The sequence below is a fragment of the Callospermophilus lateralis genome, chromosome Y, assembly GCF_048772815.1.
Source record: "Callospermophilus lateralis isolate mCalLat2 chromosome Y, mCalLat2.hap1, whole genome shotgun sequence".
Taxonomy (NCBI): domain Eukaryota; kingdom Metazoa; phylum Chordata; class Mammalia; order Rodentia; family Sciuridae; genus Callospermophilus; species Callospermophilus lateralis.
Window position 1 is genome coordinate 11,126,576 of NC_135326.1, and position 22,561 is coordinate 11,149,136.

A 22,561-nucleotide genomic window follows, 5' to 3' on the forward strand; every position below is an offset into this window, starting at 1 on the left:
CATATGCAAGATATACAAAAATGTAAGGTTGATTTATCAGATTCTACCTCTTTAGCCAATCAAATACTTCAAGAGTTAAATGGGTTTTTACCCTGGAAACATTCTAAAATATTATGCATAGTAGATTATATTATTATCTTTGCTGTTAATTCTCTCTTGTATTGTAATCATAGGATGTTGTACCTTCCAAGCAAGAATTCGGGAACTGGAGAAAGAACTCATCACTTACTTTTTCAAAGAAGCGGGGATGTGTGGGGAACCACACTGAATGAACATGCCTTTGAGTCTTGAAGCAAGAGGTTCTGAACAATTGTTGTGTTCCCCAGTAACTTGGTTTACCTCTGCTGGAATAATAAGGCGTGGCTCCAGGAGTAGGCATGGCTCCAGGAGTAGGCGTGGCTCCAGGAGTAGGCGTTGCCCCCTGGGGATGAGTTACACTCACCTGGTCCTTTGTAATCCTATTCCTTTTGCCCTTTTTCAGATAGAATGTTCTAAGAAACAGTGCTCCCCAATGAAAGGCCACTTCAGAAAGTGCACTCTCTCTGTCAGTCTCTCGTGATTTTTTTCTTGCCCCTTTGGTGAGAGCCTGAGGCTGAGAGCTGGGGAAGCCATCATGAAGCTTATAAAAATGTCTGTGTGTCATTTTGTGTCACCCCAAGTTCACACGAGTGGCTTTAGTTCAGTTGCCTGCACTGAACGCGGGCACCAGCACAGCTCCCATTCCGTCCAACTGGAAGAGCTGAGCTCCAGATTCGCCCTGGTGCCTGTTGTGTATGAAGAAGAGACTGCAGCTCAGGGAGAGGAAGTGGACATGCGCTCTACCGTCTACATGCTTCGGTCTGTGTTCAGATACAAAACTCAGTGTCGTCTTTTGGAGGGCAGTCATAATTAAGAAAACTGTATTGTATCTGTTATTGGACAAACAGCAAAAAATTTACCAAACAGTTAATAAATTATTGAAAATGTGAAGGAGGCACACAGGCTCAATACCTACTCTGACGGCATCTCAAAGATCCCAATAGAATCAGAAAAAGCACCTGAGTGTGTGTTTCCATCATCAAAACCCATATTGTAATCCCATCATCACATGAGTTATGCTTGCTACTGTGGAAAATAGAAAAAAGATTTGCACACATTATTTTAATGTCATTTTTCTCATGTGTTATTTGCTTACACAAAGAAAGACAAATTGGAATAAAAAAATTATGTATTTGAGATTATAGAATTTAAACTTTTTTAGGGAGGAGACAATATCCAAATATATATATATTATAATTAGGGTGGATTTCATAGGACACACTATACCTTCACAGGACAAGAACCATGTTTGCAGGGTGACCCAGTTATAGGAACTGCAGAGAAGCTTGTGTTTAGAAGGTGAGCAGCACAGCCCCTGGGAGAAGACCCTGGCCTCATCAGCTACAGTTCTGCTGGTGGGGAGAGAACAGCAGGAACTAGTGATGGGGAGAAGACAAGGTCACTAATGCAGATTCAGGCACCCACGGAACTTCTGAGCCACCTAGGCTATGACTGTGGTGAACATGAGTGCTGAATGGGTCTGGGAAAACAGAACCCTGGCTTCCTGAGGTGCTGAGACTGGTGCAGAGTTCTCAGACATGCTCCTGCCAGGAATCTCCAGGAAGGGAGCCTCCTGCAGCAGCAATTGTGTTTGCTGGGTGTTGTGCTGGACTCTGTATTCCAAGATCGTTTGTGTGTGTGTGTGTGTGTGTGTGTGTGTGTGTGTGTGTGTGTTTGTGTGTGTAATGACATAGTCACCAGAAACAACTGGGGCAGGAACATTCAACTGATCTCTCAAAGTCAACACAAGGAAAGGTACAGGTTGAGGCAAAAACAATTCTGAACAAGTACTAACAAAGACAATTTCTTCTTGTTTTCCTTTAGCGTTTCATTCCATGTTGAATGCTCAATTTTTTCTTTCAAGGAATTTGAAGTAGCAGGTTTTCACAGAGAAATGAAACCAAACTTCAAATGACTTTATTTGCTTGAGATTGTTTCCACAAAACTAGAAAGGCCTACCTCTGCTGCTCTTGCTCATCTTCGTGTTTGTCCCTGCCCATCTGGGGAACTCAGAAATGACTGGCCTCATCTTCTTGGATCCCCAGCTCCTCACCCCATGTACACTCTCCTCAGCGCTCTCCCTTAGGGACCCGATGTCACTGTTCTCAAGGTGGCCCTCAACTTTCTCTCTGGCCAAAAAAAGCATCTCTGGACTGAACTTGGGTGAGCAAGTCTTCTTCTTTATGATCATGGCAAGTTCTGATGGCTTATTGCTGGCCTCCATAGCCTATGACTACTCTATTGCCATGTGTCACCCAACTGTTATTGCATACATATGAACAAACAAGTTTATGTTAAGATGATTCTGGGGTCCCAGCAAGTCACTGTCTCTAAATACAAAATAAAAAGAATTGGGAATGTGGCCCAGTGGTGAACGCCACCAGACTAAATCCCCAGTACAATATCTGTATATATATGAGCCTTTTCTTCTATTTGAAGGTGAGAAGGAATAGTGATTTACCACATTTCACACTCAAAGGATATTTCTCCAGTAAGCTTCCTACATGTTTACGAATGAGATAGTAACAACAGAAGACTAAGCCAGTTGCATTCATGAGTGCGATTTCTCTGCAGTGTGAGTTTGTTCATGTCTCCGAAGGTAAGTGGTTCTAGCAAAGGCTTTATCGCATTGTTGACATTCATAGGGCTTCTCTCCAGTATGTGTTCTTCCATGTCTGTGAAGGTGACTGGATCTAGCAAAGGCTTTTCCACATTGTTGACATTCATAGGGCTTCTCTCCAGTATGTGTTCTTCCATGTCTGTGAAGGTGACTGGATCTAGCAAAGGCTTTGCCACACTGCTTACACTCATAGGGCTTCTCTCCAGTATGTGTTCTTCTATGTATGTGAAGCTCACTAGATGTAGCAAAAGCTTTTCTACACTGCTTGCACTCATATGGCTTTTCTCCAGTATGAAACCGTTCATGTACCTGAACGGAAGAGAATGTAGCAAAGGCTTTTCCACATTGTTGACATTCATAGGGCTTCTCTCCAGTATGTGTCCTTCCATGAATCTGAAGGTTACTGGACCTAGCAAAGGCTTTGCCACACTGCTTACATTCATAGGGCTTCTCTCCAGTATGTGTTCTCCCATGTATGTGAAGCTCAGTGGATGTAGCAAAGGCTTTTCCACATTGTTGACATTCATAGAATTTCTCTCCAGTATGTGTTCTTTCATGGATCTGAAGGTGACAGGACCTAGCAAAGGCTTTGCCACACTGCTTACATTCGTAGGGCTTCTCTCCAGTATGTGTTCTTTTATGTACATGGAGCTGACAGGATGTAACAAAGGCTTTTCCACACTGTTTACATTCATAGGGCTTTTCTCCAGTATGAATTCGTTTATGTATCTGAACGTAAGAGGATGTAGAAAAGGCCTTTTCACATTGTTGACATTCATAAGGTTTCTCTCCAGTATGAGTTCGTTCATGTGACAGAAGGGCAGAGGGTTTAGCAAAAGCTTTGCCACACTGCTTACATTCATAGGGCTTCTCCCCAGCATGTGTTCTCTGATGTATTCTAAATAAACTGGGGTAAGCAAAGTCTTTCCCACATACCTTACATTTAAAACGTGCATTCCCCGTGTGTGTGATTATGTGACATTGAAGACTTGTGAGTGAAGTACAGGTCCGACCACCTTCTTTACATTCACAGAGTTTCTCTCCATAATGAGTTCTTTCATGTCTTCTAAATAAAGAGGAGAAATGAAAGGCTTTCCCACATACCTCACATTGAACAGGTTTACCTCCACTGTGTGTTCTCGTGTGTCTTTGGACATCTGTGGGAGAAGACGAGGCTTTGCCACATTGTTGATATTCAGAGGGTTGCCACCCAGTGTGAGTATCTTCATGCCTTTGAATGGTACTGAGACAGCTGAAGACTTTCCCACATACTCTATTTTCATAATGTCCATCTCCAGTTTGTGTTAACATTTGTGTGTGAATGCTTTTGGGAGTAACCACAGATTTCCTGTAATGTTTCAATTCACATGGCTTCTCTGCACATTCCTCATGCTTGTAGGGTTCATGTCCAAAGTGACATGTGACGTGCCTATGACAAAATGAAGGACATATAGTCTTTTGCACACATAACACAGTTACATGTATTTACTGTATTAAAACTTTTCTTTGTCCAGTTAAGAACTGGAATCTCATTGAAAGTTTCCCCACACTATCTTCTTGGCCTCTGAAGTTTACCCCATGGTTTCTTTGAAGAATGACCACCACATTATCAATGCTGGATTCATTCACATTGTTCTATTTATTTAAAGGTCATAAGTTTACATTACTATGAACAACAAGTAGAGTCTAGGTGTTCTGACTTGTTCAAATTGCCTGAAAATCAAGAGATTGAAAGGAAACAATCCTTTGCAACACAGCTTCCCTATGGCTATCATGCAAATAGTGATATTCATATATGCAATTTCATAGTACTTTTTGCATGTCAAGAACTTTGAAAAGACTGAATATCTGTTACAGTTAAGTATATATTTCCTGTAAAAAAAAAAATCTTGTAAGAATAAATACATTTCAAATTGTGCATATTTCTCTGGTTGGTTTGTTTTAAATATTATATGACATTTTCAGATTCCCTCCAGGATTCCTCTTGTGAGAACAATTACCTTAGAATGCTCCCAGAATGTTCGATCTGATCTTCAATGGTCTTGTCTTCCCATTTGTTTCCTAAAATGCAAAACCAGAATGATCTTTATAAATTTTTAGGAGCTAGAAATGCTTTTCCAAATCCTAGGTGCCATTTATGCTGCAATAATTCAACAACTGATTCTCTTTTCACCTTCTAAATAATTGACCAAAATAAACACAGGTTCTCTATCTGGTTAATTAAATTAATTTAATTAATTACCTATAGAAGCAAGGTTTCTGAGGACTTCCTGCATCACATCTCTGTAAAGGTTCTTCTGGGAAGCATCCAGCAAAGCCCACTCCTCCTGGTTGAAGTTCACAGCCACATCCTCAAAGGTCACTGAGATCTAAAATATCCCACAAATGTATAGTGGAGGCCAAGAAAGATTGACAGCATGAGAAATCTACACACAACATGCATGATGTTCACATGATTCTCTGGCCTCCTAATTCATTCCACGAATTGGTCCATCAAATCCTTACTGCACTTGATTGTTCATGGCCATTCTAGCAGTAGAATTGGGCCACTCAAAAGGCAAACAGTAGAATGTTGTACACCCTTCCTTTGGTGTGTTCATAGGAAGTAAGAAAGCCTTCCAGGTCACTCCTAAATTCTTTGTTGATTTTAACTATTACAGGTTCTAACATCGTCCTGTGCAGTAGAGAGCTTATATTAACACTCCCAATATTACTTAAACTTAGAAAAGAAAGCTGACTGAGTAGGAAATTGCTGGAATCACAAAACAGCATTTCTGACCGATTCTGCCAATCACAGTGGCTCACTGGGCCTCCACAGTTAATGTCAACAACATGGAAATTACTGATCTCCCGTTTCCTTCTGAAAGTTTATTGTTCCCTCCTTAAATAAATGCCTAGAATTAGGCCCCACCTGCAACCTCTGGGCATGGGTCACTAAGGATCTTCGTCATAGACAATATTTAGACAACATTTCACACAGTTGGTCACAATGTGTTCACTGGGGATTGAGCTAAATTTGGATGATTATAACAAGAACAAATAGATGTTTGCAGGTGATTTACTCCAGAAGAAAATTAAGCCAACTAGTAATCAAACACAATGATTAACACCTTTCTTTATTTTATTTTAATATAATGCTGAGAACCAAACTCAGTGCCTCACAAATGCTAGGCAAGCAATCTACCAGAGAGCCACAACCCCAGCCCCAAGCACCATGATTAATAAACATGACAATTTGACAATTTCTGGTGGTTAATGTCAAAGCAGAATGGAGTGTGTGGCAAGATGGCATGTGTCTCAGAAATAACTCAATGTGCCCAAGATGTCACCTTGTCAAAACAACAGCCTTACAAAGCTATATAAGTCTGAAAAACAGCCTTTGTAAGAGACAGCAGAAAGTACTTTTCCAAACCTCATGTCAACAATGAATATCCAATAATTTTCAAATTCTTCTGAAAAGCAGATGTCTCACTCAGATGATGTACAACTATGAGACACACACCAATGTTCTGCTCAAGGACATTTTGATCAAGAATGGGCCACATGGGCAATGGTTGTCTGTTGTGAAAGAGATTCCTTGTGCCTGTAACACAGCTGGTGCAAAGAGACCTCAGGCACAAGCACTTCCAGGGTGTGGTAAAGCAGCAGGTTTGCAGCCCAGAATCCTGAAGCATCCCACGCTGACTGTGAGTGAAACAGGCCACTCCACGTATGTCTCTAAGCAGGCTATGATCTCTGCACAGTGTGGAACAGCCAAAGAGCTCACCTGCTAGACAGTGCCCCTGCCACTGCCACAGCACCAACTCAAGGACTTTAGATATATGACATTCTGAGCAGCCCAGTATCAGCAGAGGTTAATAAGAGTCCAAGAGAAAGCCTTGAGTGAGCTGGCCTCCATTACATGGAAATATTATGAGTGAGAGAAGGTGCCTAAAGACAGATCACAATAATGGTGGAGGCAACCTGGAATCTACATGGCAAAAGGTGCTCCATCCCTCTATTCTGCGGACAAAAGTCCATGTATTACACATTGAAATGTGAAAGACTAAAACACTTTTCAGAAAGTTAAAGGAAACATGGTTTTATTTATTTATTTATGGTGGGGCAGATTAAAAACATAGCAGAAATCAAATCCAATCCAGGGGATAAAAATCACGCAGCCACATCCCCCTCACATTTTTTTTTTTTTTTTTTGTGGATCAAACCCAGGGCCTTGTGCATGCAAGGCAAGCACCCTACCAACTGAGCTATATCCCCAGCCCTCACATTTGATGTTTTAAGACAGAGTTTTGTCTGTTGCTCACAGTCTCATGAGGTGCTGAGGCTAGCTTTTCAACTTGTGATCCTCCAGTCCCAGCCTCCCCAGTTGCTGGGAATAAAGCTTGCACCACTGCCCCCAGGGAAAATTAACTTTTATACAAGAATAAGCTAAACATTCCTATAAAAATGAAAGGCAGAAAAAAATAAAATAAATAAATAAAGTTAAAATTTAAAAATCCACCAAGACATCAACATGACACAACAGAGAGCCTGGAACCCCCACAGTACTACCACAAAATAGACCAGAACAGAGCCCAGAAAGAGACTCTCACAAATATAGTCAACTGACCTTGGAAGAAGTAATATCATTTACATCCAAGGTGATGATGACTCCAGAGACAGGGAGTGTTCCATACACATGCCCCGCAGAGAAAAGTGGAAACACGAGTAGAACCCTTAGAACAACAACATCACGGTACATGAAAGCCCCAAGAGGTTCTCCACAGCGCCATGAAGCAGTCTTGGAGAACAGTGAAGAGCAGCAAGCATGGTGTGACCTTCACTCACCCTTCAGAAAGCCCCTCTCTGGTGCAGGACAGGGGCCTGGCCACCCACTGTGAGATCCTGGTCACTGGCTACAGATTGCACACAGCAGATCTTTTCTAAGTTTTCTGCAATTTTCTATTAAAGTCATCACAGAACTATCTTAATGTCTAAAAAAAAGAAAGAAAGAAAGAAAAAAGAAAGAAAGAAAAGGCTGTCACTCTTTTAAGTCAGAAGTAGTCACTGAAAAGTGAGCCACATTTTTTTTTCTTAAGGAATTAAGTAAACACCCAGCCTGCATATAGGAAGAGGAGCAAATTATTGTTTACCCACTCAACCATGACCTAAAACCTAGGAAAGAAAGCAGAGGATAATTTCTTTTAGAAATCATGTTGTGAGGGCTGGGGTTGTGGCTCAGTGGTGGAGTGCTTGCCTAGCATGTGTGAGGCACTGGGTTTGATCCTCAGAACCACATAAAAAACAAAAAAAGAAATCATGTTGTTTATGTACCCAGGTTCAGCAGGATGAGGCAGGAGGATTGCAAGTTCAATGCCAGCCTCAGAAACTCAGTGAGGAGCTAAGCAACTGAGCAAATCCCTGTCTCAAAATTTAAAACAAAAATTAAAAACATGGGGGCTGGGGTTATGGCTCAGTGTTTAAGAATCCCTGGGTTCACCCCAGGGCATTCTCTCCCCAAATAAAACCACCCAGGTGTACTGAAGCAGTCAGGAAGCCCACACAGACCAGGAGAAACCCTTTCAGAGAGGACCAAACCTGCATGCTCAGCACTGGTGTCTCTGCAGGCTGGGGTGGGCAGAGTGCAGGAGCAGCAGAGTCTGAAGCAGTACCTGTCTGTGTTAAAGCAGAGGCCCCAGCACAGTCCCTGGAGGAGCCAGAGCACTGAGCTCTTGCTGTTTCCACTGCTCCTTCCTTGCTTCTGGTGAAGCAGCAAATGAGGGCAAGGACACCGAGATCTGGCAGCAACAGTTTAGTAGTGGCAGCAGAGCCCAGAGGAACAACTCCGAAAGCCTGAGCCTGAGCACATCAGGGCCTTTACTTTGGACACAAGAAAGACTTGGGAACACTGAGGCAAGGGAGTTGGTGCAATCTATTGCCATCTATTTGCTATGCCTTACAGGGACACATGCTTGTCCACCGCCCAGAGACTCAGCTGTTAGAGGCCAGGGCCTTTGGCTGCACTCAACCTAAAGAGGGGGTGCTCTGTCCCTGCTACTCTGTGGGCTGCTTCTGCTGCTTGGTTCTCTCCTTACAGGGACCTGTCTGCTGCCAGCCTGCAGGGTGAAAGGCCAGAGAGCAGAGCTGCTGGGTGATAGCCTGCAAATCCACAGCCTGGCAGCTCCCAAATGGCTGAAGCTTCCCTTCTGTCGCACCACACTGGCACTCAGGGGAGTCTAGAAATGGACTGAACACAAGCCAATTCACCACACAAACCACAGACAAGGCAGTTTCTAAGCAAATACATGAAGCCTTCAAGAAACAGAAAGAGCACCGTAGGAGAAAGGGGAGGACACATTTCCATTCACTTTTCAACCACAAAATGTACAAATAATACTGAATAACAGGAAGCCATGGCTCAGCAAAGGAAAATACATGATTTGAGATTGACCAACCCTGAGCAAGATCAGACTTCAGAATCCCTAGGTTAAATTTTCTTCCTTCATTTCTTTCTTCTTTCCGTTTTTTTTCCTTCTTTTCATTTCCTTTTATATACCAGAAATGGAACACAGAGGTGCTTAACCACTAAGCCACATCCCCACCCTTTTAAATTTTATTTATTTATTTTTGTTTTGAGATAGGATCTAATTTATTCAGGGCATCTCTAACATATTCTGAGGCTGTCTTTGTAATTGGAATCCTTCTGCCCATAACATGGGATTACAGGCCTGTGCTGTTTCTAGACTAAACTGTAAAATAACACTCTTAAATTTTAATATGCATGCAACTGAAACAAAGTGAAAAATACAATGAAGAATGCACACTCACACTGGAGACATCAGCCTAACTCTGTGGGATCAGAAAGGCAGACAGGAGGACTCCACTGGCCTTCAGTCAAAGGGGAAGCACACAGAGTTCTCAGGGTCACAGCAACACTCCCAGGACAAAGCACATCCTGAGCCATAAACCACACCTCTACAAGTGTGCAACCCCCCCCAAAATCCCATGTATGCTCAAAGAACATGGAGGGTAAAGCAGAAATCAGATAAGAAGCATCCAGAAAGCCTTCAGACAATGGGAGGTGATGCACAGGGCTCTAAACAGATCAAGAGAAAGAGGTGACTCAAAGAAAAGGTGACCATTTTAAAGGAAATAAAATGTAAAAGTCCACCATAGGAAATGTGTAGAAAACAGCACAGGGGATGCTTCATTGGTACCCAAGTCATCGAAAGCACATTTCAGAAAAGAAGAGCTAAAGCAATCATTGAAACTTCCACTTCAGGAGACCAGAGAAAGAAGAGCAAGGTAAACCTAAATCAAGCACAGGATAGTAACAGAGTGGCTGTTGATGAAACCACAATGAGGAAATCCGCAGTCTGCAAAATCAAGCTCTTCATGAACATCAGCATCACTGATAAACTGACATAAGGCGAAGAATAAGGAGGACAGGGATTGGGCTTGTGGCTCAGTGCAAGAGTGCTTGCTTAGCATATGGGAGGAACTGGGTTCAATCATCACCACCATGCAAACAAAATGAATAAAATAAAGGAATAAAATATACAATAACTTTAAAGCAAAGAGCAACAGAACTGATAAACTAAGAGAATTAAAAGTATCACCATGACAAATGCATTGAGATTAAAGATTTTCATGAATGTGTGCTTGAAACAATTTAGACAACTTAGAGACATTGGACCATTTCTCTGAGAGAGACAATCTCCTACAACTTACACACAAGGGGAAATACACAACACAGATGAGCCCATGGTTACTGAAAAAAAAAGACTCAATAACTAATTACTACCCAAAAAGGCAAGGCAAGGCTCTGACATCTCAAACAGGCTTCCATGAGACACTTAAGAACTGTCACCAATTTTCTTTTTTTTTTCCTACAACACACAAGGCAAGTTAAACCTCCTAATTCTTTTGAGACTTAAGTTAACATATTATCAAAATTAAATAGATAAAGAAAAGTATTAAATAAAAAAGGATATTATGAATGACTCTCATGATCATCAATGCAAAATTCCTCATCAAACATTACCGAATTGAAGCCAAAAATAAAATTATATACCACAGCAAAGAGGGAATTATTACAACTCTGTGAGGCTGATTCAAAACTGAAAAATCAGTTAACATTATCCATCATAACACAAAACTACATAATAAATATCATGATTACATCAATAGTTAAAGAAAAAAGTTAAGAATAATGGAAAAACACACTCAAAAAGAGAAAAACATCAATGTCTTTATAGAGAGACAGCATGATCCTCTTCTCTATGTGGAATCATGAAGAATCATGAAAAGGAATGAGATGATATTAGTGTTGTCATGCTAAATAATAGGACAATTATCATATGATTGACATCAGCAAGCTGGGCATGGATGCAATGTACATGGTCTCTAACACTCAGGGGGCTGACCAGGATGGTTACCACTTTGAGTCCAGCCTGTGCAATTTAGCAAGTCTGTGTTTAAAATAATAATAATAATAATTATTATTATTATAATTATTATTAAAAGAATTGGGAATGTAGCTCGATGGTAGAGCAGCCCTGAGTTCAACACCCAGCACCAAAAACAAAAACAAACACCTCTTATACAGCACCAATAAGAGAAATACTCATATATAAATCTTATATAAGAATTTATAAAAAAAACCCTGCATACTTCTAATGAGAGTGTAAAACACAGGACAAATACATGCAGATATTTCATGTTCACAGATGAGAAGCCTCAGGGTCATTATTAATTCTTAGCAATTTCAGTTATGGATTCAATATGATCCCAATAAAAATTACTTTAAGTTATGTTTTCAGTAAAAGATCAAGAACAACCAACACAGTAATGAACACTAAATTCTCAGGATGGACACCACCTGAGGTTAGGAACTACTAGAAATCTACAATCATCAAGACTGTGGTGAGCTGGGGATGTGGCTCAAGAGGTAGCGCGCTCGCCTCCATGTGTGCGGCCCGGGTTTGATCCTCAGCACCACATACAAACAAAGATGTTGTGTCCGCCGAGAACTAAAAAATAAATATTAAAAAATTCTCTCTCTCTCTCTCTCTCTCTCTCTCTCTCTCTCTTTAAAAAAAAAAAAAAAGACTGTGGTATTTGGCACTGTATAAATATATTCCACTGATTTTTAAAAAGGAGCAAAGAAAAAAATCAATGGAAAATATACTCTCCTGGAAAAAGTTGCCAAAGCACCTGGACATTAACATGCAAAAAAAGAAAACATATTCACTTCACAAATGTCACAGAATCAGCTCCCATTGGAGGCTCAGACTCAAGGTAGGACACAGAGCTGGGTTGCAGCTCTAGCACAGCATCTGCCTGGCACTTAGGCCCTGGGTTCACTTGTCAGCACCAAAAAAATTGCCTATACATCATAGTACAAAATGCAAACTTAAGAACTTCACTAAAATGACACAGAAGTACTTACAGAGAAATCTGGGCTGGCATGACAGCTTCATATGCAACATCAGACACATGATCTGTGAGTGACAAACTTGTAAAACGAACTTGATCAATATGAAGTTTGTTTTTTTCAAAAGATGCACTTGAGAGAATGAGAAGACATGCTGGAGAATTGGACAAAATGTTGTCACGACACATAGTGACACTGGGTTGGTATTCAACATACAGGAAGAACACTCAGTAAGAAAGCAAGCAACTAAGTTGGAAGTGGGCAAAAAAACCTGGAAAGACACTAATCCAAGAAATAGAGACAGTTAACACAGGTGTGAGAAGATATTCACCAGCATTTAATTAGGAAACTTTAAATTAAACAATAAGGTGCCACCAGATACCCCCTGGAGTGGCCAAATGCCAAACATTGAAAGCACTGAAAGACAGAAAAAACATGAATCGGCAAGAACTCTTTCCTTGCTCATGTGAACAGAAAGGATAACAGCCTCTCTGGAAGACAGTCACGCTCTTACCAAATAAACATGGTGCACTCCAGAATTAAGTGACCACACTCCCAGGTGTCTACCCAAATGAGATAAAAATTATGTGCACAGAAAATCTCATAGCTGTGACTACAGCAGCCATATCCAGAGCTGCCCAAAGCTAGAAACAAGGAAGATGCACCTTTTAATACTGAATAGACACACTGTGGCTTAATCACACCAAAGAATGTCATGCAGTAAATGAGCTCTGCAGCCTGGAAAGATACACCACCCTTAAAGGCAGACTGGTAAGTGAGAGAAGCCAGTTTGAAATGGCCAAGTGCAGTAAGATTCCAAGTCAAGAACATTCTGGAAAAGACAACATTATAGATGCACTAGCAGAACTGATGGTGCCAGGGACTCAGGGAGCAGAGAGGGAGGGAGGAATGAGGAGGAGTGATGAACAGGTGAAACACAGGATTCCCAGAGCACTGAAACTCTTCTGTATGACATTATCTTGTAAACTACGTGACACACACAATCACATGACACAGACGAGGAACCCTAAGGTAAAGGATGAACTTTGGCTTATCATAATGTGTTCCCCCATCCACTCTCTTCATCAAATGTACAACACTGGTTCAGTAACTAACTAATATCCTACATCTGTGCAAGATGTTGAAAACAGTAGAATCAGTGTATGATTTATGAATGTATGGGAACATCAAAGTGAGTCCCACTAATCTATACACTTAATATGTGTTAATAACTATAATAAAATTTCTATAAATAAAAAAAAAAACAGTGGAGACTATAAATTGGAGATAGGGATGTTTGATACTATGTGTAATGAATGGCTCATTTGAATTGTCAACTTGATTGGATTAAGAGATACTGATACTAAGGGGCTTCTGGGTGTGTCTAGGAATGATTGGCATGTGAGATAGCCAACTGAGTTGGAGAACCTCCTTAAGCTAGGCATCCCCATCCAATAGGACGGTGTCTTGGGTGGAACAAAGGTTGGAAGAAGAAGAAAGCAGCAGCAGAGCAAGCTCCTTTCTTCTCTCTCTCTCTCTCTTTTTTTTTAAAGAGAGAGTGTGAGAGAGAGTAAAAGAGAGAGAGAGAATTTTAATATTTATTTTTTTAGTTTTTGGCAGACACAACATCTTTGTTTGTATGTGGTGCTGAGGATCGAACCGGGCCGCACGCATGCCAGGCGAGCGTGCTACCGCTTGAGCCACATCCCCAGCCCTCCTTTCTTCTCAATGGGTTCTTGATGGCTACTGCAATGGTCTGAGGATATCAGGCTCTGTCTTCTTCACTCTCCCAAAGTGGACTCTGCCAGTGATTCTCCAGGGACTTTCCAGAACCTTTGGTCTGGACTAGGGCAGCACCATTGATCCCTCTTGTTCTGAGGCTTCAGCCTCTTGGACTCTGCAGCTACTACTTCTCAAGCTCTTCAGCTGCAGACGGCCACTGTGGACATCCAGCTTCAGGTCAAGTAGGCCAATCTAATAAGTCCCCTTTTATAATTACACTTTCTGTTGATACTGTTCCTCTAGCGAACACTGACTAATAATTGATGTAAGCCTGAAATTGCTCTGGAAAACAAAGTTTATTTAATAAAAAAAGTGGATAAATATCTTCCCATCGAGTCTCACAAATATATACCCAAGAAAAAATATTACATACTGAAAACTTTTTTCATAATAATGCAAAAATAAAGGAAAGAGGAAGAGTCATAGTTTCAAATTTCAAAACTCGAGAGAAAAGCAAGGAAATAATGTTTAATACTGTGTCCATCTGGAGAGAAATGGGATGATAAGTCTTTAAAAAGCATTCCAAGTGCTGGTGTGGTGGTGTTGTTATGAGCGAGGCTGTATGGACAATGACCAAACAGACTCCATTTTACCCTGAAACTCCATATCATGTAAGAAATGCTTCTCCCATGGAAAAGCCCCTCCTCTGTACCCCCTAATAGTTACCTAGCATAACATACTTGGCAACACAAAATAGCAATTCTTATATAATGTGAAATTGTTCTCTTTGGTTTCCATTTTTCTTGGGCAATGTACCTTTGCTGTCATTCTGGTTACTGATGTGGTCAATTAGTTTCTCAGCTACCTTAGTCGTGGGGGGGGGGGTGGGGATAGAGTGGGGCGTGCCCATGAATCGTACACAAGCAAGATAGTATCCATAAGCCAATCATCTTATGCCTAATGTAACCACACTAGGAGGGTGCTCTAAATATGGCTATCATCAGGAAGGGTCTTTGTCCCTAGGGAAGGGGGTTTCTAAGAAGTTCCATGTCGAAGATCCTGGCTATCAGTTTCCTGGCCTGGCAGCCTGGCAATGCTAACCACAAAGCTAAGGATGTGGTTTCACTAACGGCTCACTACAGCAGAGCATCCCATCCTGCAGCCCTTCCTTTCAGGCCTGAACAAGTGGAGATTCTTCAAGCACTCTGAGCTGCTCATAGCTGCTAGCTGCTAGCTGTAAACGAAAAGTCATACCTTGTCAGAGATTGATTGTCTAGATGTTAATAACCATTGTCTAACTTGTACTGAATTAGGGTCATTTTGATCCACTTCCCTTCTGCTGGCTTGCTGCTCCGCCAACCTGGAAAGTCCTGTGGGAAATATCAATGTAGCCACTGCATTGTCTCGCTAAATGCCCAGTCCAGCTTCTGCACCTGCTTCCTTATAGTTGCATCAACCCAGATGGAGTTTTTACCTTTAAATATCTTAAAATGCTCAGGCTTGGAGCTGTTCCTTGCAGAGAAAGTTATGGGTCCTGCGGGGAGCCATCACCGGCTGGCCAGATAAGTAAAGACTCTTCAATTTGGACAGAACTTGGACTTTATATGTCTTCTGAGAGACCTGCCCCGCAAAAATGTGCACCTGCAATTTTAGCAACTAGGGAGGTTAAGGCATAAAAATGGCAACTTTGAGGCCAGTCTCAACAACTTAGCAAGACACTCAGACATTTAGTGAGACTGGTCTTCATCAAAAATAAAAACAAGGGACTGGGACTGTAGCCAAGAGGCAGAGCATTTTCTAGCATGTGTGAGGCACTGGGTATGATCCTCAGCACCACAGAAAAATAAACAAAATAAAGATATTCTGTCCATCTACAACTATACAAAATAAAAAAAAATAATAAAATAAAATAAAAAATGAAAATAAATAAATAAGAAGGGCTGAGGATATGCTCAGTGATTTATTCCCCAGCAAAACACCTGCCCACCTCCAAAATACTGTTCACAAAGTTGAAATTCTTTTTTGGAGGATAACTAACCATGAGCAAGTTCATGGCTTCAATCTCCAGTAATCAGTAAGTAAGCAAATAAATAAACAACAGTTCATAATATTAATTTTCTTGGTCTGGAGAGTAGCTTGGTAGTAGAGAATTTGCCAAGCATGCATGTGGCCCTCATTTCAATCCCCAGCAGTTCACACACAAAACAAAACAAACTAACTAACTAAAATACATGTAATGAGTGGTAAAAAAAAAATGATTATAATAAAAAAGATATACAATAAGAGGCATAAAATACAACAAAATCATTAGAAAGACAACACACTTTCTCACAAAGGAGACTGAATGTTCCCATGATCTACACTCTCTGAAAAAAACACTGAACATTTCAGTAAATTCTGTGAACTTTAGGGCATGGTTTCCTGTGTTTTTTGGGTGAACTTAAGAAAAACTACATCTAAAAATGGAAATAGTAGACTGTATCCAAGACCAGCCAAAAATTTGTACAGAACAGAGTGAGTAGAGAGCGCATTTATCTTACTTCCAGTTTCATAAGCTAAAAGGCCAACTTCCAAAGGGGTGGCCTTAGGAGGAGGCAGTTGGCAGTGAACAGGAATTAGGTGACACGGTGAAAGTGCTCATAAAGGGGATCAGCACTCTTATTTAGACACATATATCTCTCCTACCCAGAAAAACGGGTGTCATTTACTATTTCACTGATAAATTATTCAGTGGTTAAATGATCACAGTTGGGTATTTTAGGTATTACCAAAATTGTCCTTAAAATTTACAATGAAGATGGGTGCAATGGTGTACACCTGTAACCCCAGATGTGCAGGGGTCAGAGGCCCTAGGCAATGTGGTAAGACCCTGGCTTAAAACAAATAATCTGAAAGGGGCTGGGAATGTGGCTCAGTGGTTAAGCACCTCTGGATTGCATTCCTGATACCAAAAAACCACACAGTTAACAGGAACTTGTCAAGTCCAGACAACGACAGAAACAAACTGTCATCCCCTGTCAAATTCTCCACCTTGTAAAGGACAGAAACTAATGTTTTCAAGAAATAACATTCATAAATTTATCCACCACTATTTTTGTAGAAATCGGTTCATATTCTGCAGCAATAATGCAAAACAGAGTTTCTCTCTATTCTAAGTGGCATTTTGGAATCTAGGACCTGGATTTCAGACAAAATTGAATCTCACAAACTTTCTATACATACTCAGGGTGAACTTAAGAAAAACTACAGGGGCGCTTGGGATGTGGCTCAAGCGGTAGCGCGCTCGCCTGGCATGCGTGCGGCCTGGGTTCGATCCTCAGCACCACATACAAACAAAGATGTTGTGTCCGCCGAAAACTAAAATAAAATATTAAAAAATTTTCTCTCTCTCTCTCTCTCTCTCACTCTCACTCTCTTAAAAAAAAAAAAAGAAAAACTACAGGGGTAGCAAAATGTAAATTAAGTTTTTTTGTTGTTGTTGTCGTTGTTATGGTATCAGGGAATAAACCCAGAGTCATTTTATCACTGAGTCACTTTCCAGCCATTTTTATATTGCATTTTGAGACACAGTCTCCTCAAGTTGCATAAGGCCCAGCTAAGTTGCTAATGCTGTCCTGAAATTTGCAATCTTCCTGTCTCATCCTCTGGAGCTGCAAGGATCACAGGTGTGTACCACTGCACCTGACTGTAAATTAGGATTTTTAACAACGGAAATGCAACTAGACTTTTTTAATCCATTTCTTTTAAAAGTGGTATTCTTGCCAGGGACAGTGGGAAGGGGTCTTGGGAAGTTGAAGAAGGAGGATCACAAGGTGGAAGCCAGCTTCCACAACAACTGGGAGGACAGCTCAAAATTAAATAAAAGGGGAGGCTGGGGATGTGGCTGATAAAGCTCCCCGAGTTTGGATCCCCAATTAAAAAGAAAAGAAACATTCTCTCCAATATTTCACTAGATGAAAAGTGACAATTAGCAGACGGTGTCCATTTGTCCCGAGTGGGAAGAACGAACGTCTGGCCGAGCTGTGAGGTGGAGGGAAGGTGGGTTTTAGAAGGCAGGAGGCGCCTGCAATTTGGAGGACCAACAGCAGCCTCCGGAGGAGCTCCCCTGGGAGGAGGAAGGTGCATTGTGGCCCTGCTTCCTCCACGTTGGGAAGAGTGGGTCGGGCCACCAGTAGGGAGCAAAGGGGACACCAGGGACCCGAGCCACCCTTCTAAACCCAGGGAACCCGGGGACAGGACCCAGGGCCACCTGACAGCGGGGACTCTGCCACGCTCAGCAGCTCACCTCAAAAACCCCAAACCCAGCTCACCCCAGGGAACCAGGGGACAGGGCCCAGGGCCACCCGCCACCGGGGACTCCTCCACGCTCTGCAGCTCACCCGCGCACAGGGCCCCAAGGCAGGTGCTGACCGCGCACCTTCAGCCCTGGTCGCAAACTCACCATTTTTGTCTTCTGTGGTGACCCGGGGTCCTCTGAGGAACCTGCGGGCACCCGAGATCCCCGGGGACACAAGCAGAACAGAGTCCCAGGGTCCCTGGAGCAGAGAACTCGGGGCCTGGAGAAGGAGTAGCCCAGTAGCTGAGGAAGAAAAGCCCGCGAGATTGCGGAAGCCCGCCCTTCCCCTCCCTCTGCGCACTGATTGGACAGTTCCCCTAACGTCCCTGATGGATGGCCTCCAGGCCCGCCTCTGCATCGTGACTGACAGCTAACGTCATCCAATCACTGGCTGAAATTGGGTAGAGTGACAGATTCCTGGCCCCAGCCCTTTTCAGGTGGAGCTTCTGGTCTGTGCTGGGATCTAATCCAGGTGGGAAGCCTTGGTTTAGCCTCTGGTACAGAGGTGACATGTGACTTTTTATGTGTGCAACAGCCATAGAGTGCTTTCCGAGCATGGCGAGGCCCTGGGTTTAACCTCAACGCAAAAACAAAGCACAGCTACTTGGGGAGGCTAAGGCTGGAGGAGCCCAAGGTCAGTGAGACCCTCTCTTAAAATAAAAGGAAAAGGTGGGGTTGTAGCTCAGAGGTCCAGGTCAAGCCCCACTGGGTTTATTCCCCAGTACCTCAAAGAAAAAGAAAAAAAAACTATATTACATATATATATATATTTTTTCAGCTGATGCAACCTCAAGCAACTTAGAAAGACACAGTCTCCACATTTTTGAAACACTATTTAAAGATATCATATGTATGACCCATACATACTATCTACAAATGAGAACAAGTTGAAAACCATTTTAGTAATTCTCATCACCTCCTGGCCTCTGTTGCTTTGAGGAGGCAGCCTGAGCTATGAAAGGAAGCAGTTGGGGTTGGCTCTGATGCGCAGGGTTCCATCCCCAGCAGAGAGGGTGGGGGAGGAAGGAAGGCAGTCCTCTAGGGCAGCAATGTGCGGTGGAAGTAAAATGGGTGCCTCGTGCTTAGTGTGGATGTTCTACTTCGACTGTTAGGAAGTCTCATGCAGAGACCTGACTCTGGGGATCCCACAGGTCTGGTCAGGTGTTTGCCCCAATATCAAACAGAAAAGGTCATGATGCAAAGCAGGGAAGAAACTTTGACCAGTGCAGCTACACCAGGAAGACAAGGGAACCCTGTCTTTATGCTGACTTCAGGTGCTGACAAGGACTTTGAGGTTTTGTAGAAGGATAATCCTAGGCATGTAAAGAAAGGGAAAAGTGTATGTAGGATTTAGTATTATCTGTAGGACTTAGGCTTCAGGCATCTGTGGGCTCATGTCTGTGAGCTCATACTCACTTGCCCCATTGACACATGTCACTCTATTACACAGACTGACCTCATTTTGTCTCTCAGGAGGAAGTCCCCCTCCAGTGTACTCTTTCCATGTCAAAGTTTCAGATGCACCAATATTTTCTAGAAAAGCCACAAGCCCATCTGCATCCTGCCTAGGAAGCAATGGAAGCTGACCCAGCGATCTCAGCCTCCTGGGTTTCAACTGATAGTCAAACCAGAAAGAAATGGAAACCCTGCTCAGCTCTGCCCATAAACTCTTCATAAAAACTTGCCACTTGGGGCCAATACTACCTATCATAACTATCCCTCTCTTAGAAAGTGAATACAATTTTATTCTCTGCTCTCAAGTTGGGCTTTGGGAAGTCTTTCACATGCTGCTCACTCGCCCAAATTTATTGTACCTAACAATATTGCGCATGGACAAGGGAGGTTTGTCATATTCCCACAGGTGTGGAAAAGTGGGCACATATCTACTCAGGACTGAGAATTGAATTCTAAGTCCCCCATATAAGATTGAATTGAGGGCAGGGGCACCTTACCACTGAGCTACTTCCCCAGCCGCCCTTTTCATTGTGTTTCAAAAAAAGTGCGTGTGAGCATAACTGTAATGGGTCTGAGAAAATATCTCCAGATGGTGACTTCATCCTACTATTAACCATATGAAGAAACTGACAAATAAGAGGGTCATGCCAAGCACGGTGGTGTATGCCTGTAATCCCAGAGGCTCAGAAGACTGAGACAGGAGAATTGCTAGTTCAAAGCCCGCATCAGCAAAAATGAGGTGCTAAGAAGCTCAGTGAAATCCTGAGTGTAAACAAAATACAAAATAGGGCTGGGGATGTGGTGCAATGGCCAAGTGTCCCTTAGTTCAATCACCTTTTTCAAAAATAAATAAATAAATATATAAAAAATGAAATTCTTAATTATATCAGTAGTTTCCATCTAACTTCCAGAAAAGACATAGAATTTAGAAATTCCTAATGCAATAACTATTCCAGCCAGGTCTGTTCAGTTTGTAATTTTAGAGATATGACATGTCTAAGAATAGTATGCAAAGATGGAATGTAGAAGGGGACTTACAACTGTATGTGGAAGGATGGAGAGCTAGGTAGGGCATGCCTTAGTGTTGGCGGGCACCAGGAGTTGGGGCTGGGAGAGGGACGTCCCAAAGAGCCCACAAGAGTCTGTCTAGGGGGAGACAAGGCCTTAAAGTGGGGTGGTGCAAGGGGCGTGTCCCAGAGTGGGGTGAGACCTGGAGAAGTGGGTGGGACAGAGAAGTGCCTTAGTATTGGGCACCACGGAGCTGGCACCAGGTAGATAGATGGGCCCAGCAATGGACTGTGGCTTGACTTAGGCAGCAAAGGGGCGGCGCCGAGGCCCTAATGTTGGAAGAACAGAGAGTTGGGGGGTGGGGGGGGGAGGAGGGCCCTGCAGCCAGACAGCAGTGGCTTAGACTGTTCCTGGGGACTCACCAGCAACATCAGAGAGGGGGCACGCGGCATGCCTGGGGCGCTTAAGCAGGGCTCTGGTGGGGACAGAGTGGTTTTCAGGGAGTGAGTGGGCATGAAGGCTGTCTGCAGAGGGGACAAGACAGGAGTCTGGGGGGGGGGGGTTAGGGCCATGTTGGGTGAGGGGTAGGATTGTGTGGGTGAGAGGCAGGATTGTGTGTGTGACATTACTGAGTGTGACAGGCCATAGTTTAGGGAGGGGACTCAAGCCCATGGTTGGGGAGACACAGAGGGGTTCAATTTCATAGGGCAGACACGGGCTGTGTGTTTAAAAACTGTGCATGTGGGGGGTCATGGCCGTGTCAGGGTGGCCAGGGGACATGCCTTATAGAGATTGTGGGACTTGGCCATGGGGAAGGGTCCCGGCTCCGAATGGGAGGGGCAGAGCGGGTCTTAGTGGGGGGACACTCCAGCGCATTTGTGTCGACCTGGTGTGGGGGGACACAGGCCGTGAGGGGGCAGGGAGCGCGTCTTGGAGGGGCTCGGAGGCCCGAGGGTCTCAGCGTGGGGAGGCGAGTCTCTGAGGCCCCAGTGTGGGGCGCGTAGCTCCGCAGGCGTCGCGGGCGCAGTTTCCGCGGCTCGACCCGGGCCCACCTCCTGCTCGGCCTGCACCCCCTCCTCCTGCTCGGCCCCCCACCTCCCTCTGCGCCCCACCCCAGCGCTGCTCTCTGCGCCCGCGGCTGGGTTTCCGGCGACTCGCTGTCTCCCGGCACCCCCTCCTCCTGCCCAGGGTCTCCTCCCCTCCCCGGACCTGAGTGGCTCCGCACCACGGAGTCCCGCACCTGACGGTGGCGGAGGCACATCCCTAGGGGCCGCGAGCGCCTTTCTGCGTGGTGGATCCCGAGCCTGCGCACCTGCGCCGGGGCAGGACCGGGACGCAGACCCGTCCGCGCTGGCGTCTCCGCCCCCACCCCACCCCACCCGCTCCTGGGCGCGCGCCTGGGCCCTGGACTTAATCCGATTAATTTCCGAACTCTGGGCCTGGGAGGTGGGGACGGGAAATTGGTTCTCCTGGGTTCCCACCGCCCGGGGAAGCTAGGGCTTCTGGAGCTGTTTAATCCGGTTGGGGCCTGAGCCACACCTTAATCCTTCCCACAGGGGACTTGCTCATTCACACCTGGGCTGCCCTGAAGCCCAGGAAGCCCATCCTGGGAGCTCTGGTTTGCTTCCACTATAACCCATCCTGGGCCTGGTGCCTTGGGACTTGAGGTGTGGAGAGGAGGAAATGAGAGCTGGGGACAGCACAGGCCAAGGAGGTCTGGGACAGCACGGGGCTGGGAAGGGCTGTGGTGACAGAGCAGCCTGTGCCCCCTTCCCACACCTCCTTTCCCTGGTCTGTGATGCTTTCTTGCTTTTCCCTAAAGGTGTCTGCCCTCAGGACAAAGGAAACAGCACCCAGGTCCTCCAAATGTGACCTGAGTCCCAGGGGTGGCCATACCTGGGGGAGGAGGGAATGCAGACCCTGGGCC

General features: G+C 43.9%; 1 protein-coding gene across 3 annotated transcripts; it reads right to left on the reverse strand.

Annotated features, from left to right (window-relative positions):
• Positions 1-1,189: 1,189 nt before the first annotated feature.
• On the reverse strand, positions 1,190-18,393 carry LOC143639769 (uncharacterized). 3 transcript variants are annotated; one of them, XM_077107830.1, is made up of 4 exons: positions 18,277-18,393; positions 4,941-5,067; positions 4,699-4,759; positions 1,190-4,127 (listed from the first exon to the last, which is right to left on the reverse strand). In XM_077107830.1, exons 1-4 carry the CDS (start codon positions 18,277-18,279, stop codon positions 2,630-2,632), a joined length of 1,689 nt encoding a protein of 562 aa, XP_076963945.1. In that variant the 5' UTR covers positions 18,280-18,393; the 3' UTR covers positions 1,190-2,629. The 3 variants fall into 3 exon arrangements, with proteins under 3 accessions (XP_076963945.1, XP_076963946.1, XP_076963947.1); XM_077107831.1 differs by lacking the exon at positions 18,277-18,393 and adding an exon at positions 7,526-7,582; XM_077107832.1 differs by lacking the exon at positions 4,941-5,067.
• Between the last annotated feature and the right edge of the window lie 4,168 nt (positions 18,394-22,561).